This window comes from Penicillium daleae (genome assembly GCF_028827525.1).
Source record: "Penicillium daleae strain IBT 16125 chromosome Unknown utg000008l_segment0_segment0, whole genome shotgun sequence".
In the NCBI taxonomy this organism is placed as follows: Eukaryota; Fungi; Ascomycota; class Eurotiomycetes; order Eurotiales; family Aspergillaceae; genus Penicillium; species Penicillium daleae.
In genome coordinates this window covers 3,123,918-3,145,162 of record NW_026623156.1, presented here as the reverse complement: position 1 = coordinate 3,145,162, position 21,245 = coordinate 3,123,918, and the positions used below count along the sequence as shown (strand labels likewise).

At 51.3% G+C, this 21,245-nt stretch overlaps 6 protein-coding genes across 6 annotated transcripts; 3 read left to right on the top strand and 3 right to left on the bottom strand.

Annotated features, from left to right (window-relative positions):
- Positions 1-289: 289 nt before the first annotated feature.
- N7458_009659 (uncharacterized protein) lies at positions 290-595 on the top strand (the record flags this gene model as incomplete). Its single annotated transcript, XM_056913041.1, has 1 exon — positions 290-595. One exon carries the CDS (start codon positions 290-292, stop codon positions 593-595), a length of 306 nt encoding a protein of 101 aa, XP_056761890.1.
- Positions 596-786: 191 nt separating this feature from the next.
- On the bottom strand, positions 787-1,085 carry N7458_009658 (uncharacterized protein; the record flags this gene model as incomplete). The annotated part of the gene is made up of 2 exons (XM_056913040.1): positions 787-994; positions 1,072-1,085. 2 exons carry the CDS (start codon positions 1,083-1,085, stop codon positions 787-789), a joined length of 222 nt encoding a protein of 73 aa, XP_056761889.1.
- Positions 1,086-1,738: 653 nt separating this feature from the next.
- On the bottom strand, positions 1,739-3,895 carry faa4 (long-chain fatty acid-CoA ligase FAA1; the record flags this gene model as incomplete). Its single annotated transcript, XM_056913039.1, is given in 3 exon segments — positions 1,739-1,828; positions 1,888-3,026; positions 3,046-3,895. The coding sequence occupies 3 exon segments, from the start codon at positions 3,893-3,895 to the stop codon at positions 1,739-1,741; spliced, it is 2,079 nt and encodes a 692-aa protein (XP_056761888.1).
- A 1,297-nt stretch (positions 3,896-5,192) lies between these two features.
- N7458_009656 (S-adenosylmethionine-dependent methyltransferase) lies at positions 5,193-6,758 on the top strand (the record flags this gene model as incomplete). Its single annotated transcript, XM_056913038.1, has 3 exons — positions 5,193-5,259; positions 5,335-5,496; positions 5,989-6,758. 3 exons carry the CDS (start codon positions 5,193-5,195, stop codon positions 6,756-6,758), a joined length of 999 nt encoding a protein of 332 aa, XP_056761887.1.
- Positions 6,759-9,383: 2,625 nt separating this feature from the next.
- Positions 9,384-11,954, bottom strand: N7458_009655 (uncharacterized protein; the record flags this gene model as incomplete). Its single annotated transcript, XM_056913037.1, has 5 exons — positions 9,384-9,468; positions 9,522-11,147; positions 11,204-11,683; positions 11,755-11,823; positions 11,935-11,954. The coding sequence occupies 5 exons, from the start codon at positions 11,952-11,954 to the stop codon at positions 9,384-9,386; spliced, it is 2,280 nt and encodes a 759-aa protein (XP_056761886.1).
- A 1,277-nt stretch (positions 11,955-13,231) lies between these two features.
- On the top strand, positions 13,232-15,577 carry N7458_009654 (Hsp70 family protein; the record flags this gene model as incomplete). The annotated part of the gene is made up of 5 exons (XM_056913036.1): positions 13,232-13,258; positions 13,345-13,465; positions 13,528-13,593; positions 13,734-14,475; positions 14,533-15,577. The coding sequence occupies 5 exons, from the start codon at positions 13,232-13,234 to the stop codon at positions 15,575-15,577; spliced, it is 2,001 nt and encodes a 666-aa protein (XP_056761885.1).
- Between the last annotated feature and the right edge of the window lie 5,668 nt (positions 15,578-21,245).

Sequence of the window (21,245 nt, the reverse complement as noted above, 5' to 3'; positions counted from 1 at the left end):
TAGCAGAATGATCAACGTCTTCCATCGCCAATCGCCAATCCACCAGATCAACAGAAACACCCCCGCCAAAACTCAATTCTAGAGTCGAAGGAACCATACTCAATTAACATCTACATGAGCAAGGATGCACCGCAAGTCCTACAACCAAGCTTAAGTCCACAGCCACTCACGCAAGAACTTCATTCCTACAGCATCAAGCCCGGAGAATAAACCAGCAAATGATTGGTCTCTCACCAGTCTGCCTAGCAAGTCTTGATCTGGACCAGTCTGCCACCTGCTTTCTTCTTCTATGCCGCCGTCACCAGGATTGAAATGTTCCGATGTGCAGGGCGCAGGCGCAGGCGCCAGCGCAAAGCAGGCCCGTCGAAAACGCGACGCAGACGCGAACGCAGAACAGTCTAGCATGCTCCTCTCCCGAATTCTCACCCTGTCTCTTTTCCTCTCCCTTTCCCCGAGGATCGCACAATCGGAAGCCATCGATGGCGCTTTGATCATCACACGATCAGATAGCATGGTCGCTGCCTCGTCAGAGCATAGGTGTCTGAGCTCGGCCCGGACACAAATGACATCAGCAAAGCACGGAGTCAAGCTCTGACCTCGTCCAGTCTCCCATGGAACACCTGAGTCCCGAATCGCAAGCCGTCTTTTGAATCCCGATCCGAGGAGAGCAGATCTTGTGACTTCGCAGTGCGCTCGGAGAGGCCGGGCACGCATGTCTCGCCTCAGTTATCCGTGTGCCATTTTCACCCGACCTGAATAGTTGCTCAACGCATTGGCCTTGATACCTCAGTGCGCACCATCATTCTTCTCCTCCCCTCCAACCCGCGAAATCTGCACAGCGAGCTGTCGATCCAGCGCTTCCTGTTCCGCCTTGGACGCTTGCATGCCCAGGGCACTTTCGACCTGCGGCGTCGTCCAGAGGCCGATCGTTGCCCAGGCCATCACACCGACGCCGAAGAGGGCCCGTGTTTTGGGTGTGAGGGATCGGTAGGTACTAAATAAGGACAAGGGTTAGATACAAGCTCGACAGGGCAATTGTGTACCAGTTACAGGTAATTTGTTGTAGCGTACCTCCACAAAGACATTGAGCCAGATTTTGGGAATGCTGACTAGCTTGAAGAGAATCGTGTTGAGATGGTGGTGTTAATTAAGCATCGAGCTCTAAACGCTGGGTGTCACGTGGCGGTATCAATGGGCTAAACCGTGTTGGGTAATTGGGACCTGAGGCTCGCCACGTTAGGATCGGCCGCTAAGGTCGCAAGGGTTGGAGGGTTGCTGCGAACCTCCCAAGTAGGTATTTGGTCTCTGTCAGGTACTTGTACTACGAGCATAGACTGATCATGTGCATATGGTAGCTGCTGGTGTAACGGTGGCTGAGTACTCGGGGTGGAGAGGTACTTTTGATTCTATGGACTAAGTGATGGAGTGGTTGGTACGAGCATCAAAGTATAGAATGAAGAAGTGAATAGACTATATCATAGTTCAATTGGACCAGAAGAGAGTAGCAGGCCCGTTGCAATGTCATTTCCGCATTCATTACTATCTCGTCTAATCATGGGCGAGGGGAGAAGGTAACAAGAAAGTCATATATCAACAAGGCAAGGCTCCGGGAGATCACAGGACACAAAAACAATCGCGGTAGAGGGTAACAGGCAGAAAGAAACAAGGTGTGATTAAACGAACAAAGAAAATAGAATCACATCGGGGACTTCACGTCAGATCAATCCCACTATTTTTTTTATTTCTTGCCGTAGGCCTTGTCAATGTCGGCCTTGTACTTGTTCACGATCTTCTTGCGCTGCAACTTCTGGGCAGCAGTCATGTAGCCCTATAATAGCTTGTTAGTATCGGGTCAATATTCTTTGTAAGAATAATTTTGGAACTTACGTTATGAGGAGTCCACTCCTCGTCGGAGAGCACAACGCCGTTGATAATCTCGATACCCCTCAGGCCACCAGCACGCCCAGAGCTCTTCAATTGCTGCAGAACCAGGTTCTTGATCTTCTCGTTGTGCACGAGAGATTCAATGCTGTCACCCTCAATACCGTTGTCGCTGGCGATCTTCTTGAGCGCAATCTCGATTGGGACAATGATAGCAACAGGCTTGTCCTGGTCCTCTGCAGCGTAAACGCAGATGTTGCCAACAACGGGCGTGGAGCGATACACGGACTCGAGCTTCTCAAGAGCGATATACTCGCCGTTCAAGGTCTTAACCAGGTTCTTCTTACGGTCAATGATGCGCAGGTGACCATTGACGTCGAACTCGCCAATGTCGCCGGTCATGAACCACCCGTCCTCGGTCAGGGAGGCCTTGGTCTCCTCCTCGTTGTCGAAGTAGCCCGATGTCACACTGCCGCCACGGATGAAAATCTCACCCTGAGGGGGGTGGCTTTTGGTCAGGTAGCCGGCATCGGGGAAGTCGACCAGCTTAATCTCAACCGAGGCAGGAACCTCACCGAGCACGTTGGGGTTCCATGCCAAGGGGTCGTTCAGAGCACCCATGGCCGAGGTCTCGGTCAGGCCGTAACCGCCGATCATGGGAGCAATGGCCATCGAGAGGAATCGCTGGGTGTCCTTGGAGATGGGACCACCGCCGTTCATCATGATACGGAGATGACCACCGGTAGCCTCCTTGAGCTTCTTGAAAACCACGGCATCCAGGACTGAGGCACCGAAGCCAGCTCCAGGGAAGCCATTGGTCAACAGGAAGTTTTTGGCGGCCATAGCACCCCAGAACATGCCCTTGATGATGAAGCTGTTCTTGTTCAGGTTGTTCAACACACCCTTCTTGACGGACTCCCACACAGCCGGAACGCCGACCAAAATGGTAGGCTGGAACTCGCGGATATCACCCTTGCAGTTGCGCATGGAAGTATCGGACAATGTGCGGGGGTTGCCGTATCCCATGCAGCCACCCCAGAACAAGCACAGGTTCTCAAACATGAATTCCAGAATGTGCGCTTGCGGCAGGTAAGTGAGCAGCGAATCCTTGGGACCAATGTAAGGGCCGACGATCTCGTTGACACCTGCGGTGGCAGCAATCACGTTTGCCTGGGTCAGAGGGACACCCTTGGGGCGGGCCGGTCGAGCCAGAGGTGTACATGATGCAGCACAGATCCTCGGGCTTGGGCGGCACGGGGTCCACGGGGTTCTCCTCGCCAGACTTGCGCAATTCCTCGAAGCTGACCACGTTGATGTGTGCGAAGTCGGTCTTCAGCTTGTCCAGGTCATCCTGCTTGACCTCGCCGTCGGTGTTGTAGATGATGTGCTTGATTGAGGGAATATCCTTCAGGACGTGGGTCAGAGACTTGATCAGACCGGGGTCGAGGAAGATGGCTGTGGAGGCGGTTTGGACCAGGGAGTGCTTGAGGCCCTCCTCGCCCAGGGTATCATAAGCGGTGACAATAGTGATGGATTGCGATGCGGCACCGTGCGACATGGCCAGCCAGTGTGCGCTGGTCGCACCATACAGGTGAAGACGAGCATCCTTCTCCATACCCAGACTGCGCAGACCCGCACCGAGCTGAAGGCAGAGCTGCTCGTACTCAAGGAAGGTCATGTAGGTGTACCCGCTCATCTCGAAGTAGGTCCATTGCTTTTCGACCTCCTGCTCCACGCCATCTACCATCTTCTTGATCTTCTTGTTCTCCACGTGCGTCTTGATCAGCTTGCGGCTGGCGACGGCCTTGTTGTTGCCGTACAACCGGGCGGAGCGGCGGAAATTGTCATAGGTGGTCGCAACGTCCTCGGAAGGGCGCAGGATGAGGCCATTCTTCGCAGCAGGGTGGCGACGAGGAATCGTCTCGCCCTCCTTCTTTTCATAACCAGCAGCCTCGACCGAGAAGGGGCCCTTCTTGACCATGCGCGGCTGGAGGTGGAGGTCGCGCTTCGACATGGCGACGGGATGCTATCGCAGAAAAGAGATAGACAAGGAGAATCAAGGGGGAAGGGAGGATCAGAGAGAGGACTGATTCGAGCTGTCGAGGGGGAAATTCCACTAGGTTCGAGAGGGAGTGACGTTAGCTGGCTGTTTGGGGGGGGGAACGCCTGGGCCTCCAGGAACCAAACCAGAAAGGTGAACGGAAGCTAGGAGCGAAACGGGTCTGACAAGCTTACCCGACTGCCGAGTGTTAGGAAATTGCGAGCTGCAAGTCAAGCAGAAAGATGGAGATTGGGAGGTTGGAGGGAGTGAGTGCAAAGGCTCAGAAAGAAGCTTAGGACTCTGGAGCTTTTGAAGGGGGGGGAGAAGAAAGGATTGTATGGGGGCAGCAGCTTTGACGATGTGGCTGGGCTTTGCGGCCAGATGACGCACCTCGTACTGGCGTTGGCAACCACGGATATGGTGGTCTGGTTCGAATGCACAAACTGCGCAGCAAAAGTAAAAAGATGGATGTTTCGTCTCCAGAGAGGGCGGTTTTTCTATCTGTTTAATTAAATCCAACGAGGGAACAGACTCTGTTCTAGTGATGCCGCGGTTCAGTACCCATGTCCCAAGTAGTACTTCCGCAGTGCAGTAACCTAGTAACCTAGTAACCCAGTAACCCAGTCCTAGTTACCCAGTCACCCATGTACATCCGTCGTCCGTACCCATGTTTCCAGTTTTTCCCATGTTGCCCGGGGGGTTCAGTGCGCAAGCGACGGTCACTAATTATTAGCCCAAGCAGTTAGCGCCATTGCAGTTCCGTACCTTAGCGGAGGGACCCTGGCGAGCCTATGGAGACCCTCGCTGAGGTTCTCCGGGGGACTTAGCGTTTACCCGCGGGTAGATCAGTTTCCTCTTTTCTGTTCTGTTGGGGCTCTGGCCCAACAGAGTGTGGACTCGGTGGAGTTTGGAGCTACGGCCCAGTGCTGGAGCTACGAGTCCATACAGGAGGTAGTCGTACAAGAAGTACTATGGTAGTCCATAATCTAGATTGAATCCGTATAATACTGTAGGCACTACCGGTACGGAGTACTAGTTATGCACATTATTGGCATCCTCTCTACTCTATAGATAGATACTCTATAACCTTTTCCATTCACAAGGAAATACTCTTTCTCTCTCGTGCTCAAATCCACTGCAAAAGCAACCCTCTTAGTTTCTCCCTCGGTCCCGTGATCGCCTCCAGTTGAAGCCCAGCGAGAAAAAAAAATTATTCCAAGCGCCACCAGCAACTCCCAAATCCCAAACCTTCAAGAACTGACTGGTCAATATGCACGCTCCAATAGCAGACTTTCTCGCCAGCACTGCCAGCGAAGAGGTCACCGATACTGAAGAGGGTATGTAGCCCACCCCTCTCTCTCCCTCTCTTCCCGCTACATCCAATCATCTCGACTCAAACCTTAGCCCTGCAGAGGCCTTCCTGCTGTTCAGCCAGGAGATCCCCACCACCAACCTGGGGTTCGTCGATTCTCGCGCTTCGTCCCTTGACGTGACGATCCGTGGCAACGAGTATACCATTCATCAATCCCCCACATTGCTTTCTTCTGCTCGAGCGGGAGGTACCACTGGCGCCGGTATGTACTTTTTTGCCTCTTGCTTTGGCCTCTCTACTTCACAGCTATCCCTCATGTCACGGGCATTCCATGATTATTCCATTCCTCGATCATCTGCGCTTCGGAGCATTCTCCTGCACTCGGGATCGGCGCTGCCTCAAAAGGCACAAACGCGTGCTTTGTGCTTGTGCTTCCCCCAATTTTCCCATGCACGGACTCGTCATCCCCGCAGTTTGTGGTCTTATCTTTTCCGTTCCCAGGGACACGGACACCGCGGCTGGGCCGAGGCTCCGGAGCTTCTGGACCCTTTTTGTCATTTGAACCCGTACTTCTGGACTTCTCGGCCATGCCTGTGAACCCAGCCGAACGTGTCTTTGCCTTTGTCCTGGTGTTCTGTCCTCTTCTTTTGACATCACCACTGTCATCTTGCTATTCTCCTCATGGACTGTCGCCACCTGACCATCCTTTACGAAGCTTCCAAGTCCCAACAACTAACCATCTGACCTTCCCTAGTCCTCTGGAAAATCACTCCTCGCTTTGCAGAATGGATCTCCTCCCCAACAAACCCCCTCTGGACACATTCCCTTCTATCATCTGCCTCGGTGGTGACTGAGCTGGGCTGTGGCATCTCGGCGCTGGTCGCCTTGGCCTTGGCCCCTTCTGTACAGCATTACATCGCCACAGACCAAGAATACGTGCGGCGCGTATTCCGGACTAATCTCGACGCCAATGTCTCTGTCTCATCAGCCGCGTCTGCATCTGGTAAACTGAAGGGTAGTAAGACCAGAGGCAGCAGTAGATCGACGTCCAAGGGTAAGCAGCCCTTCAAAGCCACCACAAGCAATATCACATTCACCACGCTGGACTGGGAGCTCGACCAGCCTGAGCTGTTGAAAGGGTGTATCGAGTCCGAGTCTGGCAGCCATCTTGGACATGGACATGAACAAGGCGAAGAAGAAGACCGAGGCTTCGACCTCCTTCTTTCCTGCGACTGCATCTACAACGAAGCCCTAGTCGCGCCGTTTGTTCGCACCTGCGCCGAGATATGCCGTCTCCGGCCTGCGTATGAGCCCTCCAGTGAAAAGACATCACAGGCCCGTCGTCAGCCCACGGTGTGTATAGTTGCGCAGCAGCAGCGATCGCCGGAGGTGTTCGAAACGTGGCTACGGGAGACACTGCGTGAATTTCGTATTTGGCGACTTAGTGATAAGGTGCTAGGGGACGGACTGAAGGGAGGTACCGGATACCTGGTGCATCTCTTGTTAGCGAGGGGGAAGAGTTGAGTTGTGTGATGCAGCTGCCTCAATAGAATATCCAAATAGACACTTCATAGACATAGAGTTGTACATCATGGAACATCCCGATCCTCTCACTCATAGTCTTGTCAGTTCCCTCTAGATAACAGCCTCAGGCACGAAATTCTGGCCTAGCTTGATCCATTCCTTATAAAAGCTTTGTACTCTCTCCTGTCAACCTTCTTCCATCATTCTCTCCTTCTATATCATACACAGTAGCCATACGGCTATGCGAGTACCAAAGGATATAGTCAGTTTTCCAAACAAGCCGACAATCTCGATTGGTAGTCGGATTTTGATACATTACTGATGGCTCCACCTTCTATCCTTCTCCCTCCTCCACTTCTCACATCTCACTTACACCTTGACATACAAGCCTATGCTTATATAGTTACGTCATCTCTCGCCTTTTATATCGGCCATCCGTCATCCAGATTACTCAAACTCCCTGCTCCAACACCAACGAGCCGAGCCTATTCCCTACCTGGCCTGAGAGGAAGGCCTCCAACACCTTGCTTAAACAGCCAGGAAGATTCCTGAAACCTGGTCACTCAATCATGAACAAAAAACATACGGAAACATAAATGAAATATTTACTTTGAGGGATTGCTTCGACTTCAGCATCGACACCTGCACTCCTATCCATCACACCCTCCACCGAATGAACCAGAAGAGGCAATACTCAGCCAATATCAACTTCCACATCCCCGCGAGATCATCCATCGAGGCCTGAAGCCGCGCAATATCTGGCTGGATCATCATGATCACTTGAAGATCAATTTCAGACTCACATGAGCATTATTATGCATGGCTCTGCACAAGAGCCAATCGAAGCTTCGCTTGGTGTCCAAAGACTCCTTCCACCAACTGCAGATCCCAATGCTGGTGGTCCATGCTGGCCGAGGCCATGGTGGGTGTTCAATCTTTCACTCTTCTCCTGGTTCCTCTACCGCACAGTTTGCGGCTGGCGCTCGCAGCTACAAGTGTACACAATCTCTATATATATTTACGCCTCTGGTCACAAACCATCAAATGCAGATCCAAATGTTGGTGGTCCATGCTGGCCAAAGCAGCGGTGGGTGCTCAACCTCTGCCCTTCTCCTGATTGCTCTGCCGCTCGATGTGTAGCGACACTCGCAGATGCACATGCAACAAGCGTGGCAAAATGTGCGGACGGTCTCTTTATATCTTCTCGTGGTGTATCTTGGCAAGATGGCCTTCCAGTGTGATGGACAGTCTGGCATGGGGTTTCTCTCGCACCTAATTGTTCACTTCTTCTGTGCGCCGATCCTTGGTAATTGGCCATTCTCATGCTGTGACATACGGGCTGAGCCCGACAACCTGCGAGTTTGGATCGGCTATTTTTACAACGGTATCGGCAATTGATGCCCTAATCGATGCCCTGTGAGACTTAGATCCCCTAACCTCCTCTTCACTTGCAAGGGGAGCGATGTCCAGAGTTGGTCGACGGTGCTCTTGACAGAATCGAACTGTAAAAGGATCAAGGGCAAGAATAACCTCGCAGCTCCACGGTGAGATTCGCGAGGCAAACCGAATTTTGTCGAAATTCGACGATATGGACCCTATCTCATTTCTAGCGAGGGACACGTTCGGCACTTTGCCAAGCTGGCCCATTTGAGTGGTTCCCTTGGTTAGTACTATCTCCGGCAACCAGACGGTATTTATTCTAGCAAAGGCGAAAATCCTACATGATAAAACAAGGAGAGTCTAATATGTTCGAGGCGCGCCAGTGGGCACGTTTGATAATTCCATACCTGCCGGTTCTTCTCATGAATATACCGCTGTTCATTGGGACCTTATCGCTGTCCACGTTTTTCCCCATTCCATTGATTACATTCTATCCTGATGACATTGATTCCCTGTGTCACCCACCAAGGTGGGCAGGTGTCCCAACAAGCTTAATCATAGCTCCTACCAGCCGTGGTCTTGAGGAGAAGATCAGATAGCTCAATGGATCATCTTTACATCTTCCCCAATAAGTCGCACCCTACGACTATATTTGCGGGAGTTGAGGTATTGGACCTTTGGGCTCGTAGCCCTTTCTCCGTTCTTTCCAGTTCATCTAGGCCTATACCTACCTGGTTATCCTTCCTCTCGCTTTCATGCCCTCTCCCACGTCGCTCTTGGATGGCTTCTTCCGGGTTTTGTGTTCCCTGCCAATAAATCGTTCGTACTATGGCTGGACTGTCTTCCAATTTATCCATACCAAATTGAAGTCAAATTACTACAATAATAGAATCCAAGACTCTACATAATCAAAAGGTTCCATTACAAAAAGTATTCCATTAAAAGTATCATACTAAGCCGAACTTTTGTACCGGAATCAGCCTGTGAAGAAGAATCTGTGCAGGAAGTATGAAACATATCGGCCGATCGATGTACCAATGTACGCCCCCAGCGCCAGAGGGATATGCAACAAGAAGAGAACGCCGAGATAGAAACAGGGTGGTTGAAAAACAAAAGAGAAAAGGTCGAAGAGAGACATTATGTGAAGCTGAACAGTGGCCATACGGGAAAAGGCTTTGGAAGCAGCTTTGATGATTTGTTCCAGGTGTTTTCAACGTGTTTGTTGAATTGGATAGCAGGCTGATCTTAGCGGTATGAAAAGATGGGGAAGGTTTTGCGGTCGTGAACATTTAGTTGGAACTCGAAGATTCCCTCCAGGGTTGCAATGTACCTAACTTAGAATTAGTTTAACCTTGAAAGAGTGTGAGCGAGCTTATCACCTACAAGGTCCTTCCATCAGCGCCCCAGCCAACTCCGGCTGTAGCGTCTGGTTCTTCGGCTCCAGGGCCATGAATGAAACTTCGGTCAGGGAGATCATTGATGATATTGCGAATCCATCGAGGGGAATGGGTCTGTTCAAATCCAACCATTTGATGGCGAGCTCGCTGTTCTCTGTGCCCCCGTTCCGCAATAGACCGATTGTGCACCTCGTTTGCAATCTGACGTTGACGTCGGAGACGCTCCGCGGCAACATTGGCTCTGATCTCATAATTGGAGAGTCGTGAAGAATCATATCTTCTCTCGGGGCCAGGTTGTCCGGATTGCGGCCTGTCCACACGACGGGGAATAGAGCTGGATCGTGGCGGTCGTGAACGACGGAGATCAAGGCTAGATGGAGCGATCGGCTCTGGTGGTTGCGGAGGAGCCATACCGCGGGCTTCCATTTCTTGTAAGACAAAATCGGTATCAGCGCTGAACCGATTTAGAATATCCGCGGAAAGATCCGAACGCGAGCTGGAGGTCCAGTTGAGAGTGACGCTGGGCTGGTGTTCATGAGTTGACGCATCCGCTTCAGTTGGCCGACTGCTTTGTGACAGCACCAGCGAACTCCGGCGCTCACTCCGGGGCGAAAGGTGAGTAGCACTGGGTCGGCTTGGATGGCTGTCTTGAGTGTTATCTGGGGACTCGGATAAGGGTGCCGGAGACATATATCGGTATCCATTTCCGAGATCCTCCGCGGTACTGTGATGGCGGCTATGAGCTGCATGGTGTGGATGGAGACTTGCTCTCGAGGGCGGTTCCGGTCGTTCAGTCAGACCCATTTCCTCTCGTGCATTCCAGCGCGCAGTGTTGAGAAACTGCATGATCAATCTCTCGCGTGCTGTCAGGTCATGGAGCAGGCTCTCGCGCGATGGAAGGCGTCCTGTGCCTTCTCCTTCTCGACCGTGCGCGAGATCCTCAACATCAAATCCAAGTCGCGTTGTGATTTCCAAGTCGTCATCTGAAAGGCCATCATCAAAGCTTGTGGCCAGAGGTACAGTGCGAACCTCTTGCATCTGGGGGTCATCGGCGTTCAGGTTCAATATCTGCCTCCGCAAGTATGATTGGCGAACATCGGCGACCCCGGCTCGGCCATGGCCTTCCAGCCAGACCAAAAGATCCCAGGGCTCGGGAGAGAAGGTCATGCATCGCACCGCACCGCCCTCGGTACAGGATCTGGAGGCTGTAAATTGGCAGATCACAGGCTCCTCGTTGTCCATCGCACGAATGCGATCCATGTCTAGCACAGTGATGATTCCGGACTGGGAGCCGATCGCGCATAGGTGACTGGATGGAGAGAATGCAATGGTGAAGCAGCAGGCATCGTCCGACCGCGGACCGATATCCATTTCAATGCAGCGCAACAGCTCCCACTCCCAGCCCCCAACCTTTCCACCCGATTCGACGGTCACCAGCGATTCCCAGTCACGAGTCACGTCGTAGAAGTAAGCGCGGTTCTCGTCACCTACTGCTGCGAGGATTTTATGGTCCGGAGAGATGATTGCATAATTCATGCAAGTCGGATGGTGAAGGACCTTCAACACCTTCGCACGTGTCAACGAGTAGACGGTAACGGTTCGGTCGTTGTTGCTATCGATGTCATTAGTTTTCAGGTGCAAACTAGGTACCAGACCGAGTATACGTACCTGAGGACCACCACAACCTCGGCCGAGATTCCCTCGCGATCTCCAGGGAAGTGGTGGATCGTCACCGAGTTAACAATACTGCCTCCGAATTTGTGCAGCTCAAACTCCGGCATCATCCTCCGAGGCGCCCGACGTGAGGATGTCGTCCCACCACTCGTGGTGTCTGGGGATGGCAGCCCAGACGGTGGGTCGAGATCGAGTGGAAGCGGACTGTCCACATCGGAGGGCTGGTGGGTAGATGGTTCTCCATGCAATTGTAGACCTCTCTCATCGGTTCTGATAAAGGCGCATTCACCATTCTCGGGGCCCCCCACAGCGATCCACCCATATCCAGCCGCCAAGCATCGCGGCTCGAACGGAATGACCGCTATGCTCTCCCTCTTTTGCGCAGCGATATGAATCGCATAGACGACTCGTTCGACCACGACATAGATGCGATCCGGATCGGCGGTGCTGATATAGTGGCGTAGTTGGGTGTGGCTATCGATCGATCGATCGTGTCAGAAGTGGCAAGCACATGGAAAAGCCGCGGGGGGGGGGGGAATACGAACAAGTTAGGAATGCGGAATGGGATGAATCGTCGTTTATTGGGGAGAATGAGAGACTCGGTCGGGCGATGTCTAGCCAGAAATCCTAGTCAGTCATGAGAGTCAAATGGGCGAGCGCCCACTTATGAGACATACGGGGGGAAGTCGTGGCGGAGTCGGGGGAGAGCAGAGATAAGGACTTACACGGTCGAGTCCGAGGTCATGGTGACAAGCTAGGCCCGCGGTGACATTGTTCGAACAAGCGAAGGACCCCAGAGCGGATTGAGCAGGTCAGAGAGAGATGAGATGAAGAGAGCCCAACGAAGAGTAAGGTAGATCAGTGTATGTATGTGCTTGCAAACGGATGACGTAAGACTTTTGGAGGTAAAAGCCGGGGGACCAGCGCTTCCAACGAATGCGGTGCGGCGGGTTTCAGGGTTCGAAAACGAACACAGACCAGCCAGAATAATAGTACTTTTGCCAATCAGACATGGATCAGAATGGAGCTTGTGCAATTTGGAAACTATATAAAAGAGAAATGCCGACTCAAGGTTTCGGAGGACTGAAGTAGCTACCAGCTCTGAAACACCGATCATCTATGATATATCAGGGGCCTCCCGTATTCCACACCATTAATGCCCGATAAATCGGCAATCCGCAATTTGCAATGGAGACCCCCCTCTTCTCCCTCCCAGAACCCTTACAGAGCAGGCCTGCGAGGCCATTAGAATAGCCCAACCCAAGAGCCTCTTATGGCGCAGCCATGAATAGCCCGACCGACCTTCCGTCCCTTTGGCAATGACTATTCAAGACCGAACAAAATTAAGGTCACACGACACCCAGCCCTGGGGACTATAGACCCCAGATTGGCCCCCCCCCCTCCCAGATGGAGAACTACGATTATCAGTGCCATTGCACTGGAAAGGAAGATCGTAAACCAGCCGGACGAGGATACTAGGGCCGTCTGGAGCGTTCGGGGAGATTTGCCGGTTGGCCGAGGCAAACCGAAACGGAATGGGAGAGCTACGGCAGATGGTTCCGTCGAGGTGATGGTGTGTTGGAATTAGGACATTGGAGGATTCCTGGTAGATAATAGACCAGCTCAAAATCTTTTCCTGTGCTACAATTCACTAGCTCGAGGCTTTCACACTACAGGCAAGTAATACTAGGATATCTATCGTTTATCTCCGCATCATCCGCGTGTGGTTCGACTTCGTCGTCATTCCCCAGGCAAACCACGGCCACCCGGGCGGTGAGCCTTTGGACCATCCATGCTCGCTGATTGGCCGTGTCCCCGTGATTCGAGCAACTTCGACGACGGGCCGAAGCTCTCCGTGCAATTTCTACCCTTCCCGTCCTTCCCTTTCCTCTCTCCTTCTCTCCCATCTCCCATCTCCCATCCTCCCTCCCATCCTTCTTTAATCCCTCCACCCACTCAACGATTGATTCGTGGGAGTGTCTTCACCCTTTTCTCTGTTTCTGTATTATTTAATTTATCACAATGCTGTCTTCCCGCATTTCTCGCGCGGTAAGTCTCCCTTTTTCCCCGACGGAAAACCACCCACACCTAGTCACGCGCGTCGCAACAGCATCAACTAACGAGACTCGCTTCAGCTTCCTCGCGCTGCTTTCGCTCGCACCCCTGCCTCCAGACTCCCTGCCGTCCGGCGATGGAACTCCACGGAAGCTGGTGAGGGTGAGAAGGTGAAGGGCCAGGTCATCGGTATCGATCTGGGTAAGCCGCTTCAGATCGCGCATTGCATCATTTGGACATTTTTCTAACGCGAATCCATCCAGGTACCACCAACTCCGCCGTTGCTATTATGGAGGGCAAGGCCCCCAAGATCATTGAGAACGTTGAGGGTAGGTGAAAATTTTTTTCCTCGCCGGCGATGTGGCGCGAAAGTCCCTACCAAAAATTTTTGGGACTTCTACCGATCCACCAAGCTCGCCGATTGCGACCTTTCTAGAAGCACTGCGATGGCTAACTCACTTCTCAACAGGTGCCCGCACAACTCCTTCCGTCGTCGGTTTCGCCCAGGATGGCGAGCGTCTCGTCGGTATTGCCGCTAAGCGTCAGGCCGTTGTCAACCCTGAGAACACTCTTTTCGCTACCAAGCGTCTCATTGGTCGCAAGTTCACCGATGCTGAGGTCCAGCGTGACATCAAGGAGGTCCCCTACAAGATCGTCCAGCACACCAACGGTGACGCCTGGGTTGAGGCCCGCGGCCAGAAGTACTCTCCTTCCCAGATTGGTGGTTTCGTCCTCAACAAGATGAAGGAGACAGCTGAGGCCTACCTCGGCAAACCCGTTAAGAATGCCGTCGTTACCGTTCCCGCTTACTTCAACGACTCGCAGCGTCAGGCCACCAAGGACGCTGGTCAGATTGCCGGTCTGAACGTCCTCCGTGTTGTTAACGAGCCCACTGCTGCCGCTCTTGCCTACGGTCTCGAGAAGGAGGCTGACCGCGTTGTCGCTGTCTACGATCTCGGTGGTGGTACCTTCGATATCTCCGTTCTGGAGATCCAGAAGGGTGTCTTCGAGGTCAAATCCACTAACGGTGATACCCACCTGGGTGGTGAGGATTTCGATATTACCCTGGTCCGCAACATTGTTGAGCAGTTCAAGAAGGAGTCTGGTGTCGATTTGTCCGGTGACCGCATGGCCATCCAGCGTATCCGTGAGGCCGCCGAGAAGGCCAAGATTGAGTTGTCTTCGTCTCTCCAGACTGAGATCTCCCTTCCGTAAGACAAACCCCCCAGATATCTCTCTCATACACATTAACTAACCTCTTCAAAAAGCTTCATCTCCGCCGGTGCTGGAGGTGCTCTGCACATCAACCAGAAGATGACCCGTGCTCAGCTTGAGGCCCTCGTGGATCCCCTGATCGCCCGTACTCAGGAGCCCGTGCGCAAGGCCCTCAAGGATGCCAACCTCAAGTCCAGCGACATCCAGGATATCATCCTGGTTGGTGGTATGACCCGCATGCCCAAGGTCACTGAGTCTGTCAAGAGCATGTTCGGCCGTGAGCCCTCCAAGTCGGTTAACCCCGATGAGGCTGTTGCCATTGGTGCCGCTGTTCAGGGTGCCGTCCTGGCTGGTGAGGTTACCGACGTTCTCCTGCTCGATGTCACTCCTCTGTCCCTCGGTATCGAGACTCTGGGCGGTGTCTTCACCCGTCTGATCAACCGCAACACCACCATCCCCACCAAGAAGTCCCAGACCTTCTCTACCGCTGCCGACATGCAGACCGCTGTCGAGATCAAGGTCTACCAGGGTGAGCGTGAGCTCGTCAAGGACAACAAGATGCTGGGTAACTTCCAGCTGGTTGGCATTCCTCCTGCCCACCGTGGTGTTCCTCAGATCGAGGTCACCTTCGACATTGACGCTGACTCTATTGTCCACGTCCACGCCAAGGACAAGTCCACCAACAAGGACCAGTCCATCACCATTGCTTCCGGCTCTGGTCTCTCCGATGCCGAGATCCAGAACATGGTTGACGAGGCTGAGAAGTACGGTGAGGCTGACAAGGAGCGCAAGGCCGCCATTGAGGCTGCCAACCGCGCCGACAGCGTCTTGAACGATACCGAGAAGGCCCTCAAGGACTTCGAGGACCGTCTCGACAAAGCTGAGGCCGAGACCATCCGTGAGAAGATTGCCACCCTCCGCGAGTACGTTGCCAAGAACCAGTCTGGTGAGGGCACCGCTACCGCCGAGGAGCTCAAGGCCAAGGTCGACGAGCTCCAGACTGCTTCCCTGACCCTGTTCGACAAGATGCACAAGGCTCAGAACGAGCAGCAGCAGCAGCAGCAGGGCGGTGAGCAGCAGGGTGAGAACAAGCAGTAAGATGCTTGCTTCTCTCATGTCAACCCCACTGTTACCATCTTCAGCCACGTGTGGCTAGTGTATTTTTCCTATTTCCTTTTTCTCCATTTCCTTTTTTTGGTGTTAAAAGGACACCCTGATTCTGTCCTCGCATCTCCCTTTTTCGCATCATTTGTACACATATCTCAAAGGCTCTTTTTATCCCCCTTCTTGTTCTGGTGTATCGGTGTTTGACTACCAACTTGTATGATCTATTTCTCCTTTTTCCCTTTTTTTCCTTCTTCTGTTGCCCATGTACCATCTGGGATTTGGCCGCCAAGGTCTGCCCAGAGAGTATACCGGGATTGTCTACAATTGTATCTAATGACATTGACGGCAAGGGGGCCACCAAAAAAGGATGCGGGCTTTGGCTTTTTAGGTGCATGTGACAATAGAAATCAGACATTCTCCTCTCGCTTTTTTACTTTTTGACTTTCCCATCTCAACTGCAAGACCGTTGTTTGGGCAACCTATCTGCAGCTCTGGAGCCACGGGGCAATTGGAATCTTACCACTTACTTAACATTTTACACTACATCTTCGAGTGTCTTCCTGTGTGTGGCCCTGAGAGTGGCCACGATGATGCTGCGCCCATCCAATATCCCGATGGTCGACGAATCATACTGTAGCGCGGCTGGGTGCTCCTCTGACCCGAATGCACCCTGCAAGCCCATTCTTTCCTCTGCCCAAACAATAATCAATTCAATATAGTCAAGAAAGTATGTACAGTACGGGCAACGGCAGCTCGTGTTAGAGCAGCTCAAGACCAAAGTACATTGCATACAATAATCTGTCCCGATCTGGACGTACTGTAGTCTTCTCTTGAGTCCGAAAAGCTAGTCATTCAATATCGACGAGGCAATAGAGTTCCCGCTGAGACAAGATAGGTCAAAAACACGCCACAAACGGGGCTGCGCGTGAGAAAGCTTCAAAAATTCTTTGTGTCGGGTGCTTAGCTCGAAACGTGTTCCAAAGTATGAGCGCTTGGTATGTACTCCGTGAATTCCGTACCACAGTCTGAGTCGAGACCTTTCAATAATCCCACCAGCCAATCTATTCGAGAGAAGCAGGCCTGGAACAAGGTTGTGTCTGCTCATGGCCAAGCTGCAGAAGTCGAGCTAGTCCCAGATGGACCAATCGCCTCTATAGTCTCAATTCCTTGCATGAGAGCGGCTGCGACCAGGCGAGATTTCCAATCAATGCCAAGCGACAGGAAGGTTGTTTATTGTTTATTATTAGTACAGACTCCATGACTGTTGTAATTAGTATGTACTGTTTAATTTTCTTGCTGTCGGAGTTATTCTCGGTCTCGAGTTCCTGGGCGATGGGGCAACAAAAAACAAGACGCTGGAGAGGCCGGTGCTCATTTAGTCGGTGCACTTGGACCATTTACCTTGTTTTTGGGGGGTATGTAGTGTGGGAATCCGTAGCGATGACACTATCTCTCGAAGTCTAGTTGGTTATCATCCCACATCGAATAATAATGTCATTGCGTTGACCAACGAGCTTCTACGCCCGTAAGAATTTCCAAAAACATTAGAACAAGAGAGAAAGTAAAACGCAAAAGCTCGTTGACAAGGGACTGTGCAGCAACAACGTCCTTGCTATCATTCAACAGGGATGCGACACGAGCGCATCCACATTCAACCATGATCCCCGGGCCAATCTGGATTCAAGCCGCTGGTGACAGAACGAAGCAGTAGTGCAGGCTTCCCTGCAGCGGCGCGGGCGACGGGCAAATCATTGTTGTACACACCAGTTGCGTTTCCAAAGTGGGTCTATTTTTCCAATGATGATGTTTGTGAATTACGAGGCCAAAAGATCCTGGCAGGGGGGCGGTGATTTGGAGTCTTTGGTGGGTTTGGAAGGGGCGGGGCTGTCTATACTCCATGCGTGCAGAGTCGATGGATCATGTAATAATTTTTTTTTTAAAGGGAGGGGGGGCAGTAAGAATCTTTTCCTGTGTGGCTTAAGCACCTCTCCTTGACCTTCCCATCTTACAGTCGCCCGACAGAGAACAATAAACACTTAATCCTATCATGGATAAGAGTCGCAAATTTTCAAACGCCCGCATCTTTTGCGCTGCGGTCATTCGTCCATCAGCTTTTGTTCTTGTGAGACCGTCGGCCCTTAGCGCGGCCCCCTAGTACCATCTTTTGAGTCTCTGCGAGTCTGCCTGTGGCCCTGTGTATGGCCTATTTCCCATCGTCTCCACTTTGGCTCGATTTCTGTCCAACTGTCTTTGGTTTTAGAAGAAAAGTTTTTTTGACTACCTCTTAACACGAACTAAGCCCTGGGGTCTGGCTCCAGACTTGTTCGTCGACCAAAGGATTTGCTGTTCAAAGAAGGTCATTTGACCTGGAGAGCTGATTAAGGACTATAGTACCACATGTGGAAAGTAAAAAACACAAATTGTAAACAGACTTTTTCCTGCCGCATCTCTGTTTAGCGGAGTCTGTTGGACTACTGTACATACTCCGCTGAGTCCGCTCGGAGACAGTCCTCTCCATACAAGCAAGTTCTTGTCCATCCACACCTCAAGAATGGATCCGTAATTGTAGTCAGAAATTGCCTTATTGGAGCTAGGGTGACGGTGATGTACTAGAAGGGACAGCCACCTGGTGCAATTGGAGTGAACCGATTCCCTAGCTTCGCCTAGCTTCGTGGAGATTTCTAAACTCGATTGTCTATTCGGCGATTTCAATGGATATGTGTGTGGGTGGTCGCTTGATTTCTTTGGCTGGAGCTGTGGCCCTGACCACAGTAGTTTACTGGTGCCAATCCTAAAGAGGTTGAAGCGTGGAGATGGAAAACAATCAATGTCAACGGTCGCTCTTTGCAGTTACTGTATGGAGGACATAGCAGTAATTTTATTCTTGGAAAAGCAAAGAGCATGGAGGACTTTGCTGTAGGGAGGATTAGGTATTGAATACCAGGGGTAGGGTCGAGATTGTATGGCCGTACAAGGTTGTACTGACGTCCCTTGTACCTAGGTGTGTGGCCTCCCCATCAAGTACTTATACTCAAATGTATATAGGCTATCACCTAGAGATGAGATGGCTGTGCGTTGAAGTGTAAATATTTGTTAGCTGATCCCCAGAGTATTGCTAGCCCTACCTCATCTTGAAGATCTTTTACCCCTGAGCAAGAAAGCTCCTTTTTTTTTCTTCAGGAGCATGGGAAATTGGAACGACCCATACTATTTTTGTTGGAAACCCATTGAAACCCACAGTTTCCAGCAGCTTCGACCAGGGAAACCCGCCAGGGTCGCCAGTCAGTCGGCTCCTTCCCCTGTGTTACATAATGATCTCCCGCAAAGACTGCGTGAGGACTTGGCAGCCATCACGGTAGATCTGCGGCTTGCCATTGGGCAGCTGAGACCGGAATTATTCAGGAGCCACTCACAGTTGAGAATATTTGGGACTAGTAGGATAACCACTAGTGAGGGCTGAGGGCAAGAGAGAATCTATTTGGGTTCGAGACACTCTCTGACGGAGCTTGCCTGGTTCTGTCCTGCCCTACCATCATTTAACTGTAGTCATATTCCCTGCCCAGCAAGAATAAGTTTTCATGTTTAAGCGCACTAGCTCGCTAGCGACTTGGCTAACTCGTCCAGAGAAAGTGATGGATCAACGCTGTTCGTCATACTGGCTCCTCTTTTCTCCGGGCGCACTCCGGTAATTTTCTTCCTGTTCGTTAAAGATGGTCATAGCTGCGGCCTATAACTCCCGAGGACCAACCTAAGATTCGAGGACGGGACAAACTCGGCAGAGCACTTGTGATTGTTTAGCTTGAATTGTATACACTACTCCGTATACAACGTGCCGAGCCCCCGAGGGTACAGAGTACAGAGAAGTAAGCTCCTATTACCTGTTTGTTATAGCGATCAGCATCACAAGTAAATCTGCTACATATATTATGGATATAATAGAAATTCCCTGTAATGATTCTACAACTATCATTAATTTTTATCTTGGACAATAATCACAAGTTAGACAGGGGTGTTTGAGACTGGTCACCTCGGCCACTCGTCCCAACAGGAAGCGCCGCCGCTGGTCCCCCTTATGCGCCGTACCTTTTGCAAAGAGACTTCAGACGCTCCCCTCGCCAGTACATTTGGGCAGGGCGTTCCAGAGTTTTCCTCTGTGGCCCAGGAGTGCTTGTTCGTACATGCGCTCATCCACAAGCCCAGTGGAGTCTATAACTAAGTGGATAAGATATTATTAAACAGGATGTGGTCAGGTCAACTGACTTGGAGGCGTTTTCGGGATGGCTCGAATTTTGCTTGTATGTACTGTACGCACAATTCGCGTTTCTGCCATTTTGATTTGATTGAGATTGCACATCAATTTTACCATTTAGACGCCTTGGAATTGCTCTCCCGTTCAGAGGACTAGGGTTACTAAGTTTGTCTGTAACTATAGGAGATCGAGGGCGGGACTTTTAGAAACGATGTGACAGTTTTATTTTGAGTCTAATAATAAAAGGGGACTAGTGCCAGGGATTCGCGCAATTCCAATCTCCAGGAAATGAGGGATTGTGATTGTTGTGATTTGATTACATCGGGTCACTAGCGCCGAGCCAATCCATGGAATCGCCGCCTCCCTTCTGATTATTTTTCTCTGCTGTGTTTTTTTTTTTTTTTCCACTGGTACTTTGTCCCAGTATCATTATGTGCTAACTACTCTATACTCTTGTATACTCCGATGTTACTATGTATGTACTTACTCCGTACTCCGTACAGTACAGGTCTCCCACTACGCCTCTAACCAAACTGGTTTTGCTGCATTCTAATTGCAATTAAGGGGGGTCGATATGTATGATGATACGGCCATTTCAACTCCCCCGGAAACTCTGAACTAAATCATGACTGGCTCATGATCTAATCATCTTTGATCAGCCTTGGTCTAATAATAATAATAATTATGAAGATCACGATACGTTGGCTGACTTCAAATCCCGCCAATACCAAATCTCATTGATCTTCTCCATCGTTCCTTTCCCGCCCCCTAAACTCTTTGTACACGATGCCCCCTCCCCAAACGAGCTCGTACAGTACCTAATTGTAATGGATCTCAAATGGTAGACTAACTTCATTCAGGAGCTGACTGGGCCCCTCAGCCTGTTGGGCCGGCTAGGTCTGGTAGCCTCTACGAGGGGCCGATCCCCCTACTTTGGCCGTTACCAGCGGGAAATTTCACGATAACGGGGATGCAGCCCAAGGGTCGCGCTAGTGGATATTGTCATTTCTTATTTTTATTTTGCTATTATTATCTTGATTTGAATGGATGGCTATGGATGGGGACGTCTGGATGTCAATCCTTTCCTTACCGTCGACCCATAGATCGGAAATGGGTCTTTTCTCTGTCGATTCTTGTCTCATTGCCTAGTGGATGCCCACCCAGTCCTGTTTTTACACTTCTTTTTCTTTTCTGTACATCTCCAACTCCCTCCAACCCTGTTCCCTTGCACCTTTTTGTCACTATCGATACTGTCTAGCTCTCCTGAGCCTTTCTCCCTTCTAGCCCTCCATCTTTGTAGCTAAAGGCTGGAGATAAGCAACAAGGGAAAAGAAAAAGGGAAAGGGAAGAAGAAGCTCTTGCAAATCAGGAAGGCACAGGCACACCTAAAAATCCAAGAGAGGCATCGTC